This window comes from Peromyscus californicus, unplaced genomic scaffold (assembly GCF_007827085.1).
Source record: "Peromyscus californicus insignis strain IS unplaced genomic scaffold, ASM782708v3 Scaffold_4__1_contigs__length_199733344, whole genome shotgun sequence".
NCBI classification, from domain to species: Eukaryota; Metazoa; Chordata; class Mammalia; order Rodentia; family Cricetidae; genus Peromyscus; species Peromyscus californicus.
The window spans coordinates 20,174,776-20,191,691 of record NW_026294562.1 but is presented as its reverse complement, the minus strand read 5'-3'; the positions used below and the strand labels follow the sequence as shown (position 1 = coordinate 20,191,691).

General features: G+C 49.2%; 1 protein-coding gene across 2 annotated transcripts in view; it reads left to right on the top strand.

Moving 5' to 3' along the window:
- Positions 1-2,006: 2,006 nt before the first annotated feature.
- The window catches only part of Marveld1 (MARVEL domain containing 1), a 28,126-nt gene continuing 13,216 nt past the window's right edge, over positions 2,007-16,916 (top strand). Inside the window, exons 1-2 of one of the 2 annotated variants that reach the window (XM_052712035.1) lie at positions 2,007-10,545; positions 12,046-12,911. In XM_052712035.1, coding sequence (XP_052567995.1) covers positions 8,302-9,159 — 858 coding nt within the window. In that variant the 5' untranslated portion in view covers positions 2,007-8,301 and the 3' untranslated portion in view covers positions 9,160-10,545; positions 12,046-12,911. Of the gene's footprint in view, positions 10,546-12,045; positions 12,912-16,916 lie in introns of those variants that run through there. The other variant, XM_052712036.1, reaches the window with a different exon arrangement.

Below are 16,916 nucleotides of genomic sequence, written 5' to 3'. Positions count from 1 at the left end.
TGTGCAGGTCACTTAAAAAGGTTATGTAAAGTTTTAATCTTGGGAAGCTATTTAGGATAATAAATCCAGGTTAATAGTCATCTATAACTATCAAACTTATAGTCATGTTAGGTATGTTTTCAAGGTCATACAGAGATATATTTTAGATAGATAGATGGTCTTCAAACACTTCAAAGACCTACAGATTTGACATTTAATATGTTTTAATAATATAAGGCTTTTTATGACAATGAGACATGTCTGCTCCTGGCAGTACCAATCTCCTTCAGAGAAGATGATGGGCATCAAAGAACTCCCTATGGAGTTTTCTTTCTTTGTGGCAAAATTTAGCCACTGGCCAAGAAACTGCCCTTTGCCTCAACTGCTGACAGTTGCTGTCCAAACTGGACAAGCAGGACAAGAAGGAAAGCCGAACTTTGCCAAGACCAGGTGGGACAGTCCTTCATAATTCCTGCTTCACAGAAAAATCTCTCAGATACTTTAGATACCTGTAGTTTGAAGAGGGATGCCCCAACATTACAGAGGAAACAAGTGACTGTCATTTCTAGTTTTAGAAGTTGTTTACTCTGCGCTTCTTGCTTACTCAAGTAATATTATGTCCTTCTTGGGTCTTTGATGGAGTTGAAGACTAGGTAGTTATAGTTTTTCCTTAGTTATGGTAGAAGATAAATGTAGATGAATTTCTAAATGGTCTTATTAAATAAAAAACACGGAGCCAAATATAGGGGTGAAAGCCTTAGAGAGATCAGGGAAATAGGGAAAGCCACCAGCCAACCTTACCTCACCAACTCTGCAGCTTCCAAATGCAACTACTTCCTGTCTTACCCATGCCTTTATTGCCTTGCTGATCTGCCCTCTCATTGGCTATCTTAGCCCAGTTATCTCACTTCCTTGTCACTGTTTGTCTGTACAGACCTCCAGATCTCTATGGTTGGTACTGGGATTAAAGGCGAGTGTCGCCACACTTGGCTCTGTTCCCTCCTATGGCCTTGAACACACAGAGACCCTGCCTGCTAAGTGATAGGATTAAGGGTATGTGCTACCACTGCCTGACTTCTTTGTTTACTTAAAATGGCTTGCTATTCCCTCTGATCTCCAGGCAAACTTTATTAAAGCACAAATAAAGTATCACCACATTTCAGCACACATAAAATATCATCATAGGTAAATTAGGTACAGAGCTTTGAACTCACCAAGACAGACTAAATAATGGAGTATTTTCTCCAAATATGCCAAATACAAATGAATTGGGCATTGTAAATGTAATTCTTACCTGATAATTTTTCTTATTGTTTATAGTTTTATTATGTTAGATTTAAAACCTTTCCTTATTATTTAGACAAGAAGGGGGAAATGTGGAAAATACACTGTGTGAAGACATGTCACTGTGACTTATTTAATAAAAAGCTAAATGGCCAATAGCTAGACAAGATTTTTGGGGCAGAGAGAATGCTGGGAAGAATAAGGGTGGAGAAGCCAGACAGCCACAGAAGGAGTTGGACACACAAAATGGGATAGAGGTAAAAGCCACGTGGTGGAATGTAGATTAATATATAAAAATGTGGGTTAAGTTGTAAGAACTAGTTAGTAACAAGCCTAAGCTATCCGCCGAGCTTTCATAATTAATAAAAAGTCTTCCTCTTCCTGTAGTGATTTGGGAGCTGCCAGGAGGGACAGAAAAATCCATCTCTCTCTCTCTCTCTCTCTCTCTCTCTCTCTCTCTCTCTCTCTCTCTCTCCCTCTCCCTCTCTCTGTTTCTCTCTCTGCTTCCCTCACTTCCTCACTTCCTCGCTTCCTCTCTCCCTCCCTTTCCAGGGTCTGGCTGTGTCGTCTTGGTTAGCTTGGAACTTGCTATGTAGACCAACCTAACTTCAAACTCACAGAGACTCACCTGGCTCTGCCTCCTGAGTGCTGTGATTAAAGGCATGTGCCACCACCACCCAGCTAAACTTTTTTCTTTTTTTAAAAAATTAATTAATTAATTTATTATGTATACAGTGTTCTGTCTGCACACATCCCCGAAGGCCAGAAGAGGGCACCAGATCTCATTACAGATGGTTGTGAGCCACCATGTGGTTGCTGGGAATTGAACTCAGGACCTTTGGAAGAGCAAGCAGTGCTCTTAACCTCTGAGCCATCTCTCCAGCCCAACTTTTTTTCTTTCTTCGTATTTTATTTACACATAAGTTGTTGGAAGCTACGCTACGATTCAGTCTTAAGCAATAGTATTCTGTGAGCCTGGGCTGGGAAACCAGGAGCAGCTGCAGTTTCTTACTGGCTCCTTGTTGTGACCTGGAGTATGGTGGCCTCCAAGTAGCCAGACTTCTATGGTGGCTCAGGGTGAGTTCTAGAAAACAAGGAGAAAGCTGTGTAGCCTTTAAAAAATATCTAGAAGTGTTGCTGTGGCCATCTCATTAGTTACAATCAGATCACAAGTTTGCTCAGATTCATAGGAAGGGAACCTAGGTCTGGAGGAAGATCAAACACAGTGTATCGAACTAAACCAACGAATAAACAGAGAGCCGGGTGCAGTACCACACATCTGTAATCTGAACACTTGAGAAACTAACACAGGAGGCTTTCAAGTTGAAGCCAACCTGGACTACATAATGAGACCCTGTCTCAAACAACAAATACTAAAAAGAAACACCTCCCACAAAGTTGGACTAGGATTCAGCCCCTGTCAGTCTGGCCCCAGACCTCCTTGTTTGAACACAGGCCGCTGCAAGGCACATGTAAGTTAGTTCAGGCAAAGGAATGGGGAGGGAGGTTCCTGCGAGCCATGTGTGTTCACAGTAATGAGGTCCAGCTGTGACCTGGAGCAAGCCACAGGAAGCTGTTGTCAGCCTCTCATCATCTCTGGTCTCTGCATATCAGTTTGTGAAGGCGAATTGTATGTGTCAACTTGACCAGGCCATACGGTGCCTGGATATTTGGCTCAACATTATTCTGGGCGTTATGGTTTGAATAACATCATCTCCTTTGACAATATTGCCGTAATTTCCACTCACAGCTGCGGTGGCTGTGTTGAGAGGTGGTATCCTACCATGTGACTAGGTTATAAAGTGGACTTATTGCCATTCAAGGTGTCTCACAGGACTGAACTAGTCACTATGAGAGTTATAAATAAGGTTATAAAGTAAGACTGCCTCCTTTGCGTGCATCCACTTACCTTTCTGCTTTTCCACTATGGGATGAAGCAGCTGTAGCCCTCACCAGATGTGGCTGTTCAAACACGGACTTCCTAGCTTTCAGAACCATGAGCCAAGATCAGCTTTTCTTTATAAACTATCCACTTCTAAGCGTTCTGTTGCAGTAACAGCAAATGGACTAAGACACTGGATGTGTCTGTGAAGATGTAGATGAGGTGAATATGTGAACTGGTAGAGTGAGTGAGCAGATGCACCCCCACCTCCCAGTGTGGGTGAACCTCCCAATCAGTTGCAAGTCTGACCAGCACAGAAAGCCTGATCCTCCTAGGAGTAATGGGATGCTGACGCCCTTCCAACTGGCCTCCAGCCAGCCAACTGCAGATTTGGGGCTTGTCAGCCTCTGGAATTTTGTGAGCTGATCCCTTGTGATCACTTTCTTCCTCCCTCCTCCTCCTGCCCCTCACACACACTCTCCCCCCATCCCTTTTCCTCTCCCTCTCTCTTTCTCTCTTCTCTCTCCTCCCTTCCCCTCTCTCCATTGTCTTGAGTGTTTCTCTGGAGAACCCCTGGTGCAAGGTTCCTCTCTCTACTCCAGCATCCTCTGACTTCCCAGAATTTCTGCTCCCCACATACTTGTGTTGTGTGTTCCTTGGCTACCTAAGCATGAACTCCAATGGGAGCAGCTACTAACCCAAATCACAGGAAGATGATTCTGGGGGTACCACCGTGGGTCAGAAATGGGGCACAAGAGGTCAGTGTTGAGTCTTATAGAGCTTTCCTGTGTAGGGTCACTACATCAGCAGGGGCGGAGGCAGATAAGGGTGAAGGACTCAGCTCCCCAAAACCTGTAGTCTTACTTGTTCTGTGCCGGTTATTCAGCTACTTGGGTCAGGCTGTGTCTCTCTGGCGGCTTATATGACTTGGACGTCTTTGGGGACATGGCAGCAGTGTTTTAATCCACTTGAGTAGGTTGGGGGAGGTTTCCTGGGGACAGAGTGGAGGCCAGGGTGGTGTCTTTCCATACTTTACCACATCTTTAAGAGACTCCAGTGGTGACCTGAGGCTGGGGACCCAAGTGGTCATAGGAAGGAGGCCATGTTTGGTTTTTGCTGAGTGGTCAGAGTATGTATGTCTTGTGACGAGTTTCCTGTGGGGCTGGCCTTCCTGGGAAGTTCATGGTTCAAGTGGATTCGGAGGCTGATGACAGCTGTAGTGTTTCCTAGTGTCCATAGATGGAAGTTGAGTCCTTTGCTTACTACTTATAGCTCAACTTCTCAGAGTCTTCTTGCCTCTTGTCACATGGAGACAATGAAATGGTCCGTCTCACAGGTTTTAGGGGATGCAGAGCACCGTCGAATTCCAGCCTTGCCCTCCAGGTCCATTGCATTAAAGGGTAAAGTGGGATCAAGGGATGTCCCCATCCTGAGGTCCCACAGCTGGAGAAACACACAGCAGGCAGAGTCGGGCTCCCCAAGTGTGGATCTCAAGATGGGTCTGTATACCCACCCCTCCTCTCAGGGTCCTGCCTGGCTCCTCCTCATTGACCCATCTCCAGGCATTTGGACCTTTCTCTTTCTCACCACACAGGGAAAGAGTTTCATCTTTTCCCAGACTAAAGCTGAAGTCCCAGTTACACACAGTAATGAAAGCCACATCTGGAGACCAAATGTGTGAGTTAGGTTCCCTCCTCTTGAGTTGTAGCACGCTAGGTAATTGGATTATTTGTGAAACACTCCCGTGCCTCAGTTTCCCCGTTTTGAACTGAGGGTGGTTTCTAAAGTGCCTCTCTCAGAACTATTGTGGGAGGCGAACCAGGTAGAGGAGGAAAGCAGCCAGCACAGCCTGGTACCTGTGGCTGTTAGATCTTCCTCGGCGGCTACTCCCACTCCCCGCTGAGCCCCTTGGCCGGGTAATTCCCAGCTGAGGTCAGCACGCATGTCCCCATCAGAGGTCCAGGTGGAGGCTCCATCAACACCTGTGGGTCTCTTTTTGATGGCATGGTCTAAGGGGCAACAGTGAGACTCTGGGGACCTTGTGGGTCCTAGTCTGGCTAGCTAACATCCCACGGGCTGAGCAGGGGCTAGGCTGAGACTGCCGTTCAAATTCCTTCACCACTTGTCCAGGCCCAGGATGTTGTCCCTAGCCCCTCCTCTATCCAGAGTTCAGGCTGCTTGGGATAAGAAAGGCCTGGGGATCCCTTGTTAGATTAACGAACTCAAGAATCCCCTAACTATAAACAACTCTGCTTTGGAGGAACATATTGTCTTATCCCTTGAAATTGCAGGCTGCACACACAACCATGAGGGGTCACTGGGGAAAGAGCAGTCATGGTCTTGTATTCTAGGTATACCCAGTGTGTGTGTGGGGGGGGCACCCAGCAAGCTCAGGGCCCCTGAAGATAGCCACTCCCAAGGTCTGTCTTTCCTTCCTTCTTGTGTGGCTACTACTCACCCTCCATGACATCTGTGACTGAAAATTCCCAGACTTCCCTTCACAATACTCCCTCCTTCTCTTCCATAGTTTACTTATGACCCTTTGACTTGTCTTTTGTGTTCACAGCTGTCCCTTAGCAACCAGCAGAGTGCCAACACTTGAGAACAGGAGTGAGCCCTCTTCCTTCCCGCTTTCACGACCACATGTTTGCATACGGCAGGTGCTTAGACTAGATCCATTGGACAGAATCAAAGCTTTTTTTTTTTTTAATCTGTGGCTACACTTTTCCAGAGAGTCTGCTCCACTGCCTCTTGGAATATTTTCAAGATTCCAGAGGCTAAAAATATCATCCCAAAGCTATTGAAGGACTCTTCCATGTAAGGAGCCGAGTTGAGACTACGGAAGCTGAAAGTTTATGACCACCAGGTGGCGCCCTAACCCACACATCTCCGGATGCCTTTTTAAGATGGAAGCATTCTCTTCCCTTCCTCCTGTTGTCTCCCTGCTCACAGAAATGCCCTCTTCAGTCCAGCAGCCGGATTCAGCAGCTAGAAGCTGGTCAGGGTCTCAAGCCCAGTCAAGGGCACTGAGTACATACCTCCAGGTGCTTCTGAGTTAGGATCAGAACGTGCAGGTTTGGATTCCAGCGTGACACAGACTGTTTCTTTGGGCAAATCACTTTTCTGGGTCCCTGCAAGAATAGAAAACAAAACACAGATAATACGTAAAAATATCTGGATTGTAGAGGTGGAGTCAGCTCCATCCGGGTCCTCCTGAGTCTCCAGCAGCTCCTGGAACGTGGTTAGATTTCAACCTTCTGAGCCTGCTCCCTATCAGTGAGTGGATCAGCGCTAAGAACAAGTACTCGACAGTGTTGGTAACTAACCATCAACTGGAACAGTAAATACAACTTCTTGCCACAGGGCCGAACACAGTAAACATTCTGTTCCCCAAACCACATATATCATGTGTTCCTGGCCTCTAAAATGGAGCTCAATGTTTAATAAGCACTCTGTCTGCCTGCTGCCCGAACAATTTTACAGATGAAGTAATCAGATGCAGAGGGTTGGCAGCCCCTCCTCCATGCCCAGCTACAGAGTACTAAGGCAATGGCAGGCTGACTCCAGGGCTATGCTGTCTTATGTAGGTGTGGCTGTTATATACCACAATTTAAGCATTTTCACATGCATTGGGGGCTTTCCTGAGTAGTGTATACAGGCTGGGGTGGCACTGATAGGCCAAAGCTCTTTTCTTCAAAGTAGAGCCAGGCCGCTGAAAAAGGGACCTGTTGTGTCAGGCCGGGGGACACTGAGTTAAGAACCAGGATATGAAGGGGGAGCTCTACAGTGTAGAATCAGCTGGAGGTCTGAGGCAGACATTGTCCCAAAGACAAATGTGGCTTGCTTAGGTCCAGTACTGTTCCTGTAGCCACTTGGCAAGCAACTCCATTTGTATGTACTGAGGGTCTCCTATATGGCAGGCCCAGCAAAGATGGAGAAGCCCGGCTAGACCGTGGTTTATGACATAGTAGACTCAAGAACCACTGCAGAGGAATGGTTCAAAGCGAGGCCTAGACAAGCAATTATCAGCATGGGAAGCTGGACCCAAAGCCAGTAGTGCTTAAACTGGACATTGTCTACCAGCTCAGGAGGGTTTGGAAAATGAAGGACATTCTGAGTCTATGCGGGAAACTTGCAAGAAGTGCCCGAGTTTGGGCATGGGTGGGGGAAGGAAGTGGAAAAAACAAGAAATTGGAAGTTGTCTGGGCACAGATTACGCAATATGCCACACTGACAAGACACAGCTCCATACTGTGCTCAGTGAGGAAAAGTACTGCTAAGAGCTAAGAATAGCCAGGTCTGTTTCAGAACGCGGCTGAAGTATGAAGGTTGGCTCCCGGGGTGTGGTGTGTGTGTGTGTGTGTGTGTGTGTGTGTGTGTGTGTGTGTGTGTAGAAGCCATCATTGGTTTCCTGGTCTGAACTCCTCTAGACTTTAGGAAAATGAAGAAAATAACTGTTCTGGTCTCTTATGTTGTTGGAGGCTCACATGAGAATGCACGTAGAGCGTGGTCCCTGTAATGCCAATAAACCGTGGCACCATTAGTCTTTGCCATCTGGATGAACAGTTAAGCACACAGGGCGTGCTGTCTCTTAGACCCAGGCCTGTGCCCTGGCCATAATAGGTGGCATATTTTTAATCTAAGCATGACACAAAGATGACCAGGAAGGAATGGCCAAAAGTGTTTGGCATTGCTGTGCTCTGTGAGCCGTGGGTGAGGTAGCCAGGCCTCCAGTGAGTGATGGTTCCTTACTCTGACCAAGAGAATTTCATGGCTAGACAGTCTGAGCCCAGCTTTGGACAGGGCCAAGTTTGTGGTGGCCAAGTAAAGGGTACTGAGGGTGTCCCAGAGAGAGCAGCTGTGAGCTCAGGCCTCCTGCTCACTTGTGGCGCCCAGGCACGCCAGGAGGCTTCCATGGGAGAGACTTATGTCTCCCTTCTCCTATGACTGGAGAGAGGGTTAATCATGGGGGTTCAGACACAGGCTGGGAGAACGCTGTTGTAGCCAGTTTCCTTCATGGAAGACCAGCCATGCCCGGGAGGCAGGGCGAGCTGGGGTGTCTCCAGATGTGGCAAACTTGACCCAGCAGCGCAGGCAGCCTGGGCAGAAGGCCTGCCATGGGCTAGGGGGTGCGAGCCTTCAGCCCTGGCCGGAGGATGAAGGAATGGAGAAAGGGGGGCGGGGGGAGCCAGGATGAAGGGCGCGACGGCAGGAAGCAGAGAGGCGCGAGCAGGGGTGGAGACCGACGGGGGACGGCCAAAGAGCGGGTAGGAGGGCTGGAAAGAGAGAGAGAGAGAAAAGAGGAGGAGAAAGGGAAGGAAGGGTGGCAAGGAGAAGCAGGAGCTAGGAGAAGGACTCGGAGCAGAGTGAATCGCGCAGGCCGCAGTGGGAGCAGCGGGGGCAGCCGGCTCGGAGCGGGCCGCCCCCGCGAGCAAGGCGCAGCCATTCCGCTGCTCGGGGCGCCGCCGCCGCCGCCGCCGCGTCCGGGGGCCATGCTCCCGCCGCCCCCGCGCCAGCCGCCGCCCCAGGCGCGCGCGGCCCGCGGATCCCTGCGCCTGCAGCGGGCCTTCCTGCGCGGCCCGTTGGGCGTGCTGCGTCTGCTGCAGCTGCTGGCCGGAGCAGCCTTCTGGATCACCATCGCTACCAGCAAGTATCAGGGCCCCGTGCACTTCGCGCTCTTCGTGTCGGTGCTCTTCTGGCTGCTCACCCTGGGGCTCTACTTCATCACGCTGCTGGGCAAGCAGGAGCTGGTGCCCGTGCTGGGCTCGCGCTGGCTCGTGGTCAACGTGGCGCACGACCTGCTGGCGGCCGCTCTCTATGGGGCCGCGACGGGCATCATGATCGACCAGACGCAGCGCCACAGCTACTGCAACCTCAAGAGCTACCGGCTGCCTTGCGCCTACCATGCCTTCCTGGCGGCCTCCGTCTGCGGCGGCCTCTGCCTCGGCCTCTACCTGCTCTCGGCGCTCTACGGCTGCTGCCGTCGCTACCAGGGCAAGGAGGAGGTGGTGTGAGGCCGCCCACTCCCCTGCGGCCCAGATCGGTGCGGGGATCCCTCCCGAGCCCTTCCTGCCGCCGCCGCCCCGTGCCGGTGTGTCCCTGCACCCTCTCCCTGCCTGTGTTTTCACTGCCCTCGCCCTGGATTTCCGACGTTCAGTTCCAGTCTGACTGCTGCACCGCAGCTTAGCCCAGATATCAGCTTCCAGGGACCAGCGCAGCTATCCGAGGCGCTGACGCACACACTCAGACGGGCTGCCCCAGGCGAAGCCTGGAAGTCCCTTTCTCCATTCCTTGTCGAGAGCTCGACGTGGACAGGCGCCGCCGCGTAGATCCGGGGGAGGCTCCCAAATTGGAACCAGTCTTTGGACTGCGCCACTGCCCCCTCCCTCCGGCCCTGCACTCGAAAGAGCATCCCCTCCTGCCCCCTCTTCCAGCCTGGGGTGGTGTAGAATGCAGCCAGGCAGCTAGCTGCAAGTGGAGCTGGGGACAGGCCTTAGCTGGTGCCGGAATGAACGACGTCTTTAGTTGTAGTTTGGATTTCTCCCCGCGCAGCCAGCCCTACATCATCCAAGTCTTTGGGTGGGGCCGGCCACAGGAGTGGTGCATGGCAAAGGCCCGCTAGCTGTACCTTACTAAACAACGCGAGTCTCTCCGCGTTTATCCTTGGGGTTCATCCAGACCAGGCCAAATGCACTAAATTCCCTGGCCTCTCAGATGTCATCACCGGCTTCTGCTGCACCTCACCCTTAAATATGTTTGTATTAGGGGTCCTCCGTGACTGTTAAGGTGATGCCCACCCCTTTGGGGACCCAGATCCCGATCTTGGGAACCGCCATTTTCACATAAGAACCACATTTTCCCCTCTAAAGCAGTAGGTTATCTAGGGAGCCATTCAGGTGCTACCTCGGGAAGAAGGCTGAGAAGGCAAAAGGGTCTGTCAATGGTGCTGTCTTCCCGTGCAGATTCACAATGTTAGTATAAGGTCTCTGAGAAATCCCACAGGTACACGCCCACACATGGTCATTTAGTTTACTGAATTACTACTACTGGGCCTGAGCCATTCCGACCTCAAGATTGGCCCGTGTTGCGTAGGTCATTCCCACAGTTTGACCCACTGAAGATTGGGAAGCTCCTCTCTCCCTGGGAGTTTCTCTAACTGGGGGTCCACCCAATGACAAAAGAGCTGGATGCCCTTCACCAGCCAGAGACCTGAGAACTGTTGAATATTCTTTCACATAGTTGGAAAAATGAAGCTAAGGATACCCAGGTGGTCTTCCAGTCAAAACGACAGTCATTTGTAAGAGATCCTGGCATTGACTCTGAGCAGCTGGTGGGGTGAGCTCTGCCACCAAAATGAGAACTCTCTGGACCTGGGGTGGACAGCTGGTGCCACCTCTAAGGTAAGACATTTTTGGATAATTGCAAAGTATCATAGGCCCGTGAACGGAAAGCATGGTGCCCCCCGCCCCGTTTTCCAAAAATGAAAGTGTTTTTACTCAAAGCAAGTAGAAAAAATGACAGTGATAACCAGAGACGTTGTGAAAATTCAGATTTTGACTAACTCCTTCAAAGGTCTATTCACAAGCTCAGCTTTCTCTGGAAACACAAGGATAGAGGATACTGCCTGTTAGAGACAGAACTCGGTGCTCCTATCATGTAGAAGGTGCGTCTGTCAGGGAGCCGCACCCAGCCCCTGCAAGTGTTTTCAAGCCTAGGTGTGGAGGTGTTGGGTTTGTTTGCTGTTGTGAAGGCAGTGGTTGGAGTGGACTATAAATTTTATGTAGCACTTACTGTAGCCCTACTGTGTGGGTATATTGCTTGAATGCATGTGTTCTCTGGATAAGTACTGTGAGATCAATACCCAAAGTCTCCTTGGTAATGAGTAAAGGAGGCTGGCTTTGAACCCTGACAGTCCAGCTTCTTCCATACTATGTTTAGTAAGGGTCAATACATATTTGATATGGCAATTTTCTTCTGGGGCTAAGGGTGTGGCTTGGTAGTAGAATAATGAACAGTATATAGGAGGCCCTTGGTTCACGACCCAGCATCAGGAATATTTTTTCCTAAATTGGTAAAATATGCATGACCTGAAATTTGTCCTTGTAGCCAGCTTTAAGGGCAGTTTGGTGGCAGTAAGGACAGTCACACAGTTGTACAACCATCACCACCACGTGCCTCCAGAACGGTTTGCATCTTGTAAAACAGCCTGTATCAGCCGGGCGGTGGTGGCGCACGCCTGTAATCTCAGCACTCGGGAGGCAGAGGCAGGCAGATCTCTGTGAGTTTGAGGCTAGCCTGGTCTACAGAGCTAGTCCAGGACAGGCTCCAAAGCTACAGAGAAACCCTGTCTCGAAAAACCAAAAAAAAAAAAAAAAACAAAAAACAAAAAACCCTAATAGGATTGCGGGAGTTCGAGTTGGGTATGCTCACACAGGCATGTAATCCTAGACTGCTGAATGTTACAGAGAGTGGATTATGAATTCAAGGCCAGCCTGGGCTACATAGTGAGTTCCAGGCCAGCACCAGTCACATAATAAGACCCTATCCTTTATTTTTATTTATTTATTTTTATTTTTATTTTTTTCCAGAGCTGAGGACCGAACCCAGGGCCTTGCGCTTGCTAGGCAAGCGCTCTACCACTGAGCTAAATCCCCAACCCCGACCCTATCCTTTAAAGAAACTAAACAACAAAAAAAATTGTGAGGGGTTTTTGTTGTTTTTTCTCTCTGGGGAATCCCAGGTCACAACCTCTGATGTTCTTCATGGTCTTGGGCTAGCTCTACTACCCTGCTCCACAGAGGATGACTTTCCCTTCCTTCAACAGAGAGTAGCAGTCTGTGCCTGAGGTGGGCTTTGCTGGGACACCTTGACAGCCAGTGACCCTTGTTCTTATGTTGCAGGTTTCCATGTTGCTGAGGTCCCAAAACTCCCCTGCCTGCTTGGCTGCACTGGTCGCCCTGGGGCCACAGAAGGTTTGGGAGTCTCCGCAGCCGTGGGGCAGGTGGGGAGCAAGAGGTCTCCTTCACACTGTCTGGTGGACGAGGCATGGTGGGGAAGACTGTTTCTTCCTTGATGGTAGAGGATTCCCGATTCTCCTACATTATAATTCTGGGCACAAGATTCTGGACCCTTGGGACTGATCTCTGCCCGTCTCCCATTCTGTAGATGATGGGGTCTCAGTTCCAGCTTTGCATCTTTTCTGTTTGTCTTTTTTAGACCACTAAGCTCAGGTCCCGTTCCCTGAGGACCTCAGCCCAGTGTTCTGGGTCTGGCCAGGTGACCTTACTCAGGGGCACACATCTTGGCCTTGCTGGTGCCTTATCCACCCAGATGTGCCTGTAGCATTCCAGAGCTCACCAGTTCTTCCTGATGTGCCTTCCAGCTTGGCTTCCAGCAGCTTGGTGGTCCCTCAGTCTCCCAAGTGAGAAGGACGGATGGGATTGCTATGCCACCCACCTTTGCTCAAGTGCCACAGAATTGTCACCTGATATGGCCCAGAGCACTTGGATACTGGTGGTAGTCTCCACGGCTTACTTCTCTGACACCAGGACTGGGGCTAGGCCAAGACCACCCAGACACCTCCCAACCAAAAGTCTGGGGCCTCTTGTGGGCCCAGGAGACAATTTCAAGAGTGTGTACAAAGGCCAAGCAGGGGTGGGTTTTGGTAAAGGGAGGGTGGCCAGAGGGAGGGGCCATGTGCCTTACTCAGTAGTGTAGTCATGGTTACCCCAGGATGCTTTCTGGAATAAAATTTGGTTTGTCTGGTCTTGTGTCTTCAGTCCTAGTCCTCTGTGGTAACCTTCAGCTGGATTTCCCCCAGCAACCCACCCTTGCCGTCTAGGAGGGAAGGGAAATGAACTCACAGGTTTCCACTGTGGTTAGTAGGGGCCTGAGGGCAGGAGCCAGAGAGAAACACTCTGGTTTTTGTCAGTGTTGAAGGGAACTACAGAGGTTTCCTCCCTCCTGTCTGCTTTCTACTGGCTCCTATTAATGGGTGCCACTCCCTGTCAGGCTGGGAGGGACTGTTGTAGAGCCAGCAGGGTCCTGTTCTGGTCTGGCCCCATCATACAGAGGATGAATCAGTCCAAGACACAGAAGCAACTTGTCTAATGCCTTAGAGCTGATTATGAGCAAAGCTGGAGGTGCCTGCAGGCCAGGCCATGGTTTGTTCCTGCCTGGCCTGTGGCCCTGACCCCCCGGGGTTATTGGCCTACTGTTCCCTGCTGACAGAGAAGCCCTGGAATATTGAGTCTTGGATCAGAAGGGAGCAGCTTCTTGGGTCCCTCCTGCTGCTGGGAAACAGGATCCCGCTGTCTGAGTTTACCTCCCTGGGAACAGCACCCGCTGGGATCTGATGCCATCTGTCCTCCCAGCCTGCCTGTTCTCCTCAAGACCCTCCTCCAGCGTGAAACCCAGCGGCGTGGGCACATCCCCACCTCCTTTCTCTTCTTGTTTTGGTTTGGGATTTCCAGAGTAAAGAGAAGTGTCACTTGCTGCAGAGCCCACCCACCCCTGTATGTCTTTCTATTTCTTTGTGTGTCTGTGTGTACCCAGGTGTGGGTAAACACGCACATGGAGGCCAGAGGCGACTTCAGACGTCTTCCTCATCTTCCTCAATTGCTTCTCCACTTTAAAAACAAAACAAAACATGTCTCACCAGGTAGCCCTGGCTGGCCTAGAGCTGGCAACATAGACCCAGACTCACAGTGATCCCCCTGCCTCTGCCTCCTGAGTGCTCCACCTTATTTTCTTTAGATGTATTTATTTTATTTTATGTGTATGAATGTTTTGTTCCATGTATGACTGTGTATCTTGTTCATCCTGGAACTAGAATTGTGCATGCATGTGAACTACCATGCAGGTATTGGAAACACGTGTGTGTGTGTGTGTGTGTACCTGTGCAAGAATAACAAGTGCTCTTACCTCTGAGCCATTTCTCCAGCCCCCACCTTATTTTTTTTGAGGCTGAGTCTCTCACTGAGCCTGAAGTCCACTGATTGGCTAGGTCAACTGGCCAGGAAGTCCTAGGGTCCCTCCTGTTTCCATCTTCTCATCGCTGGGATTACAGGTGTGACACCACACTCAGCTTTTAGCACTCAGGACCACCAGCCCAGGGGTGACATCACCCACAATGGGCAAGGCATTCCCACATTAATCACTAATTAAGAAAATGTCCTAAAGGCTTGCCTACAGCCCAATCTTACGGAGGCACTTTCTCATATCCCTCCTCTGATAGCTCTAGCTTGACATAAAATTAGCCAACACAGGGGTTGGGGATATAGCTCAGTTGGTATTGGTCTGGGCTTCCCTCCCCCCAGTTCTGCTGGCTCTTACATAACTCAGCCATCTTGGCTATGCCAGTCTCTTAGCACAGGCCACCCCTCTTGGGTGGTGCCTCCTTTCTTGCTCTTCCTCCTCCTCTCCCTTCACATGACCCAGCTCAGTCTCTCCATGTTCACTTTGGACTCTCCCAGAAGTCTTTGCCTCTGGTTCTCCCTGTTATCTACAACAAACTTTCTCCTCCACCAAACAAGGAGCAGCCATGTTCTTTCCTTTTTTTTCCAGTGTGTATGTGGGTGCACATGTCATGGTTTGAGTGTGAGGTCAGAAGACAACTTTGTAGAATGGTACTCCTTCCATCTTTAGGTTCCTGGGATTGAACTCGGGTTGTCGGACTTGAGAGGCAAGCAGCTTTACCTGCTGAGCCAACTTATTTATTATTTATTGTAAGCTACAATAAATAATAAATAAGTTATATAATATATAATATATATAACTTATTTATATATTATAAATAATTTATTATATTATTTATATATTTATTATAATTATATTATATTTATATATAATTATATATATAATTATATTATATATAAATAACTTATTATTTATTTATTGTAGCCTACACTGTCCTCAAATAGGCATATGTAGCAGAGAATGACCTTAAACTTGCCTCCACTTTCCAAGCACTGGGACCACAGGCACCCACAAACATGCCCAGCGTATGTGTTGCTGGAGACTGAACCCAGTGTTTCGTGAGTGCTAGAGTGTGCATGCACTCTACCAACTGAGCTCCATGCTTGACCCCTGAGCTGACTAGTTTTATGTCAAGCTAGAGTCATCAGAGGAGGGAGCCTCAACTGAGAAAACGCCTCTGTAAGATTGGGCTGTAGGCAAACCTGTAGGGTATTTTCTTTTCTTTTCTTTTCTTTTTTTTTTTTTTTTTTTTTTTTTTTTTTTTTTTTTTTTTTTGGGTTTTCGAGACAGGGTTTCTCTGTGTAGCTTTGCGCCTTTCCTGGAACTCGCTTTGGAGACCAGGCTGGCCTCGAACTCACAGAGATCCGCCTGGCTCTGCCTCCCGAGTGCTGGGATTAAAGGCGTGCGCCACCACCGCCCGGCCTGTAGGGTATTTTCTTAATTAGTGATTAATGTGGGGTTGCCTTGCCCATTTTGGGTAATGTCACCCCTGGGCTGATGGTCCTGTATTCTACAGGAAAGTGGGCTGAGCAAGCCACGAGGAGCAAGCCAGTAAGCAGCACTCCTCCGTGATCTCTGCATCAGCTCCTGTCCCCAGGTTCCTGCCCTGGGGTCCTGGAGTTCCAGTTCAAACATCCTTCAATGATGAGCAGGGCTGGGGAAGTGTAAACTGAATAAACCCACCCAAAAAAACTTTGATTATGGTGTTTCATTACAGAAATGGTAACTAAGACAGCCCCTATTTTAATTTTAAAAAAATTTACTTTTAATTATGTATCTGTAGGTGCTTCTGAGTGCCAGGGCCGGAGGAAGCATTGGATCCCCTGAGGCTATAGTTACGTATAGGTGGTTGTGAGCTGCAGCTGTGGGTGCTGGGAACCAAACTCTGGTCCTCTGCTAGAGCGGTACAGGCTCTTAACCACTGAGCCATCTCTCCAGTCTCCAAGTAGGTAAGCGTTTCCCCAACCGTCCACATGCCACTTGGCATGAAGATCCTCCTATCAAAATAAACAGGGGGCAAAACCTGGTGGAATAGGTAATTTTATTCAAGTTTGGGCTTGGGTAAATGGGTAGTGCTATTCTGCTTCATAGAAACGCATTCCTCCTTTTCAAAATGGGAATTCGTCTCGGGAGCTTTTATGGGATGGCAGAGGATTCCCGTGCTGGGAGAGGTTGATTCCCAAGCTTGGAAAAGTCCTTTGTTTTCCCATAAGCCCTTTGAAGGATTTGTAGGGTGGAGATTCTGTCTTTTTTTTTTTTTCCTTTGAAATTATCTTTCTAGGGGCTGGAGAGATGGCTCAGTGGTTAAGAGCACTTACTGTTCAGTTCCCTTCACCCACATGGTGGCTCACAGTCATCTGTAACTCCAGTTCTAGGGGAGCCGATGTCCTTTTCTGACCTCCTCAGTCACTAGGCATGCATGTGGTACACATACACACATTCAACCAAAACACGCATACAATGAAATAAAGTGAATTTAAAAAAGAAATGTTTGGGCCTGATCTGTTACAGAGCTTATGTTGCAAGAGAAAAGAACGGTGACAGGAAAAGGGAGGAGGAAGTGGCGTTAGAGGGCTCTCCCCGGCACTTAGAGCAGGCTGAGGAAAGGGGAGGCTGTTCTGGAGAGTAGGGAAAGGGGAGGCAGGTGGGGTTGGCAGGGCTTTGCTCACATTTCCTATCAAAGCCAGCTAAGGAAAGGCTAGTACTCCCTGGTACGCATAGCTCCTTTATGAGTTCATTTTTATTTCCCTCTGTAATTTCTAGCCTGTTCTGTTACAGAAAAACTTCATCCAAA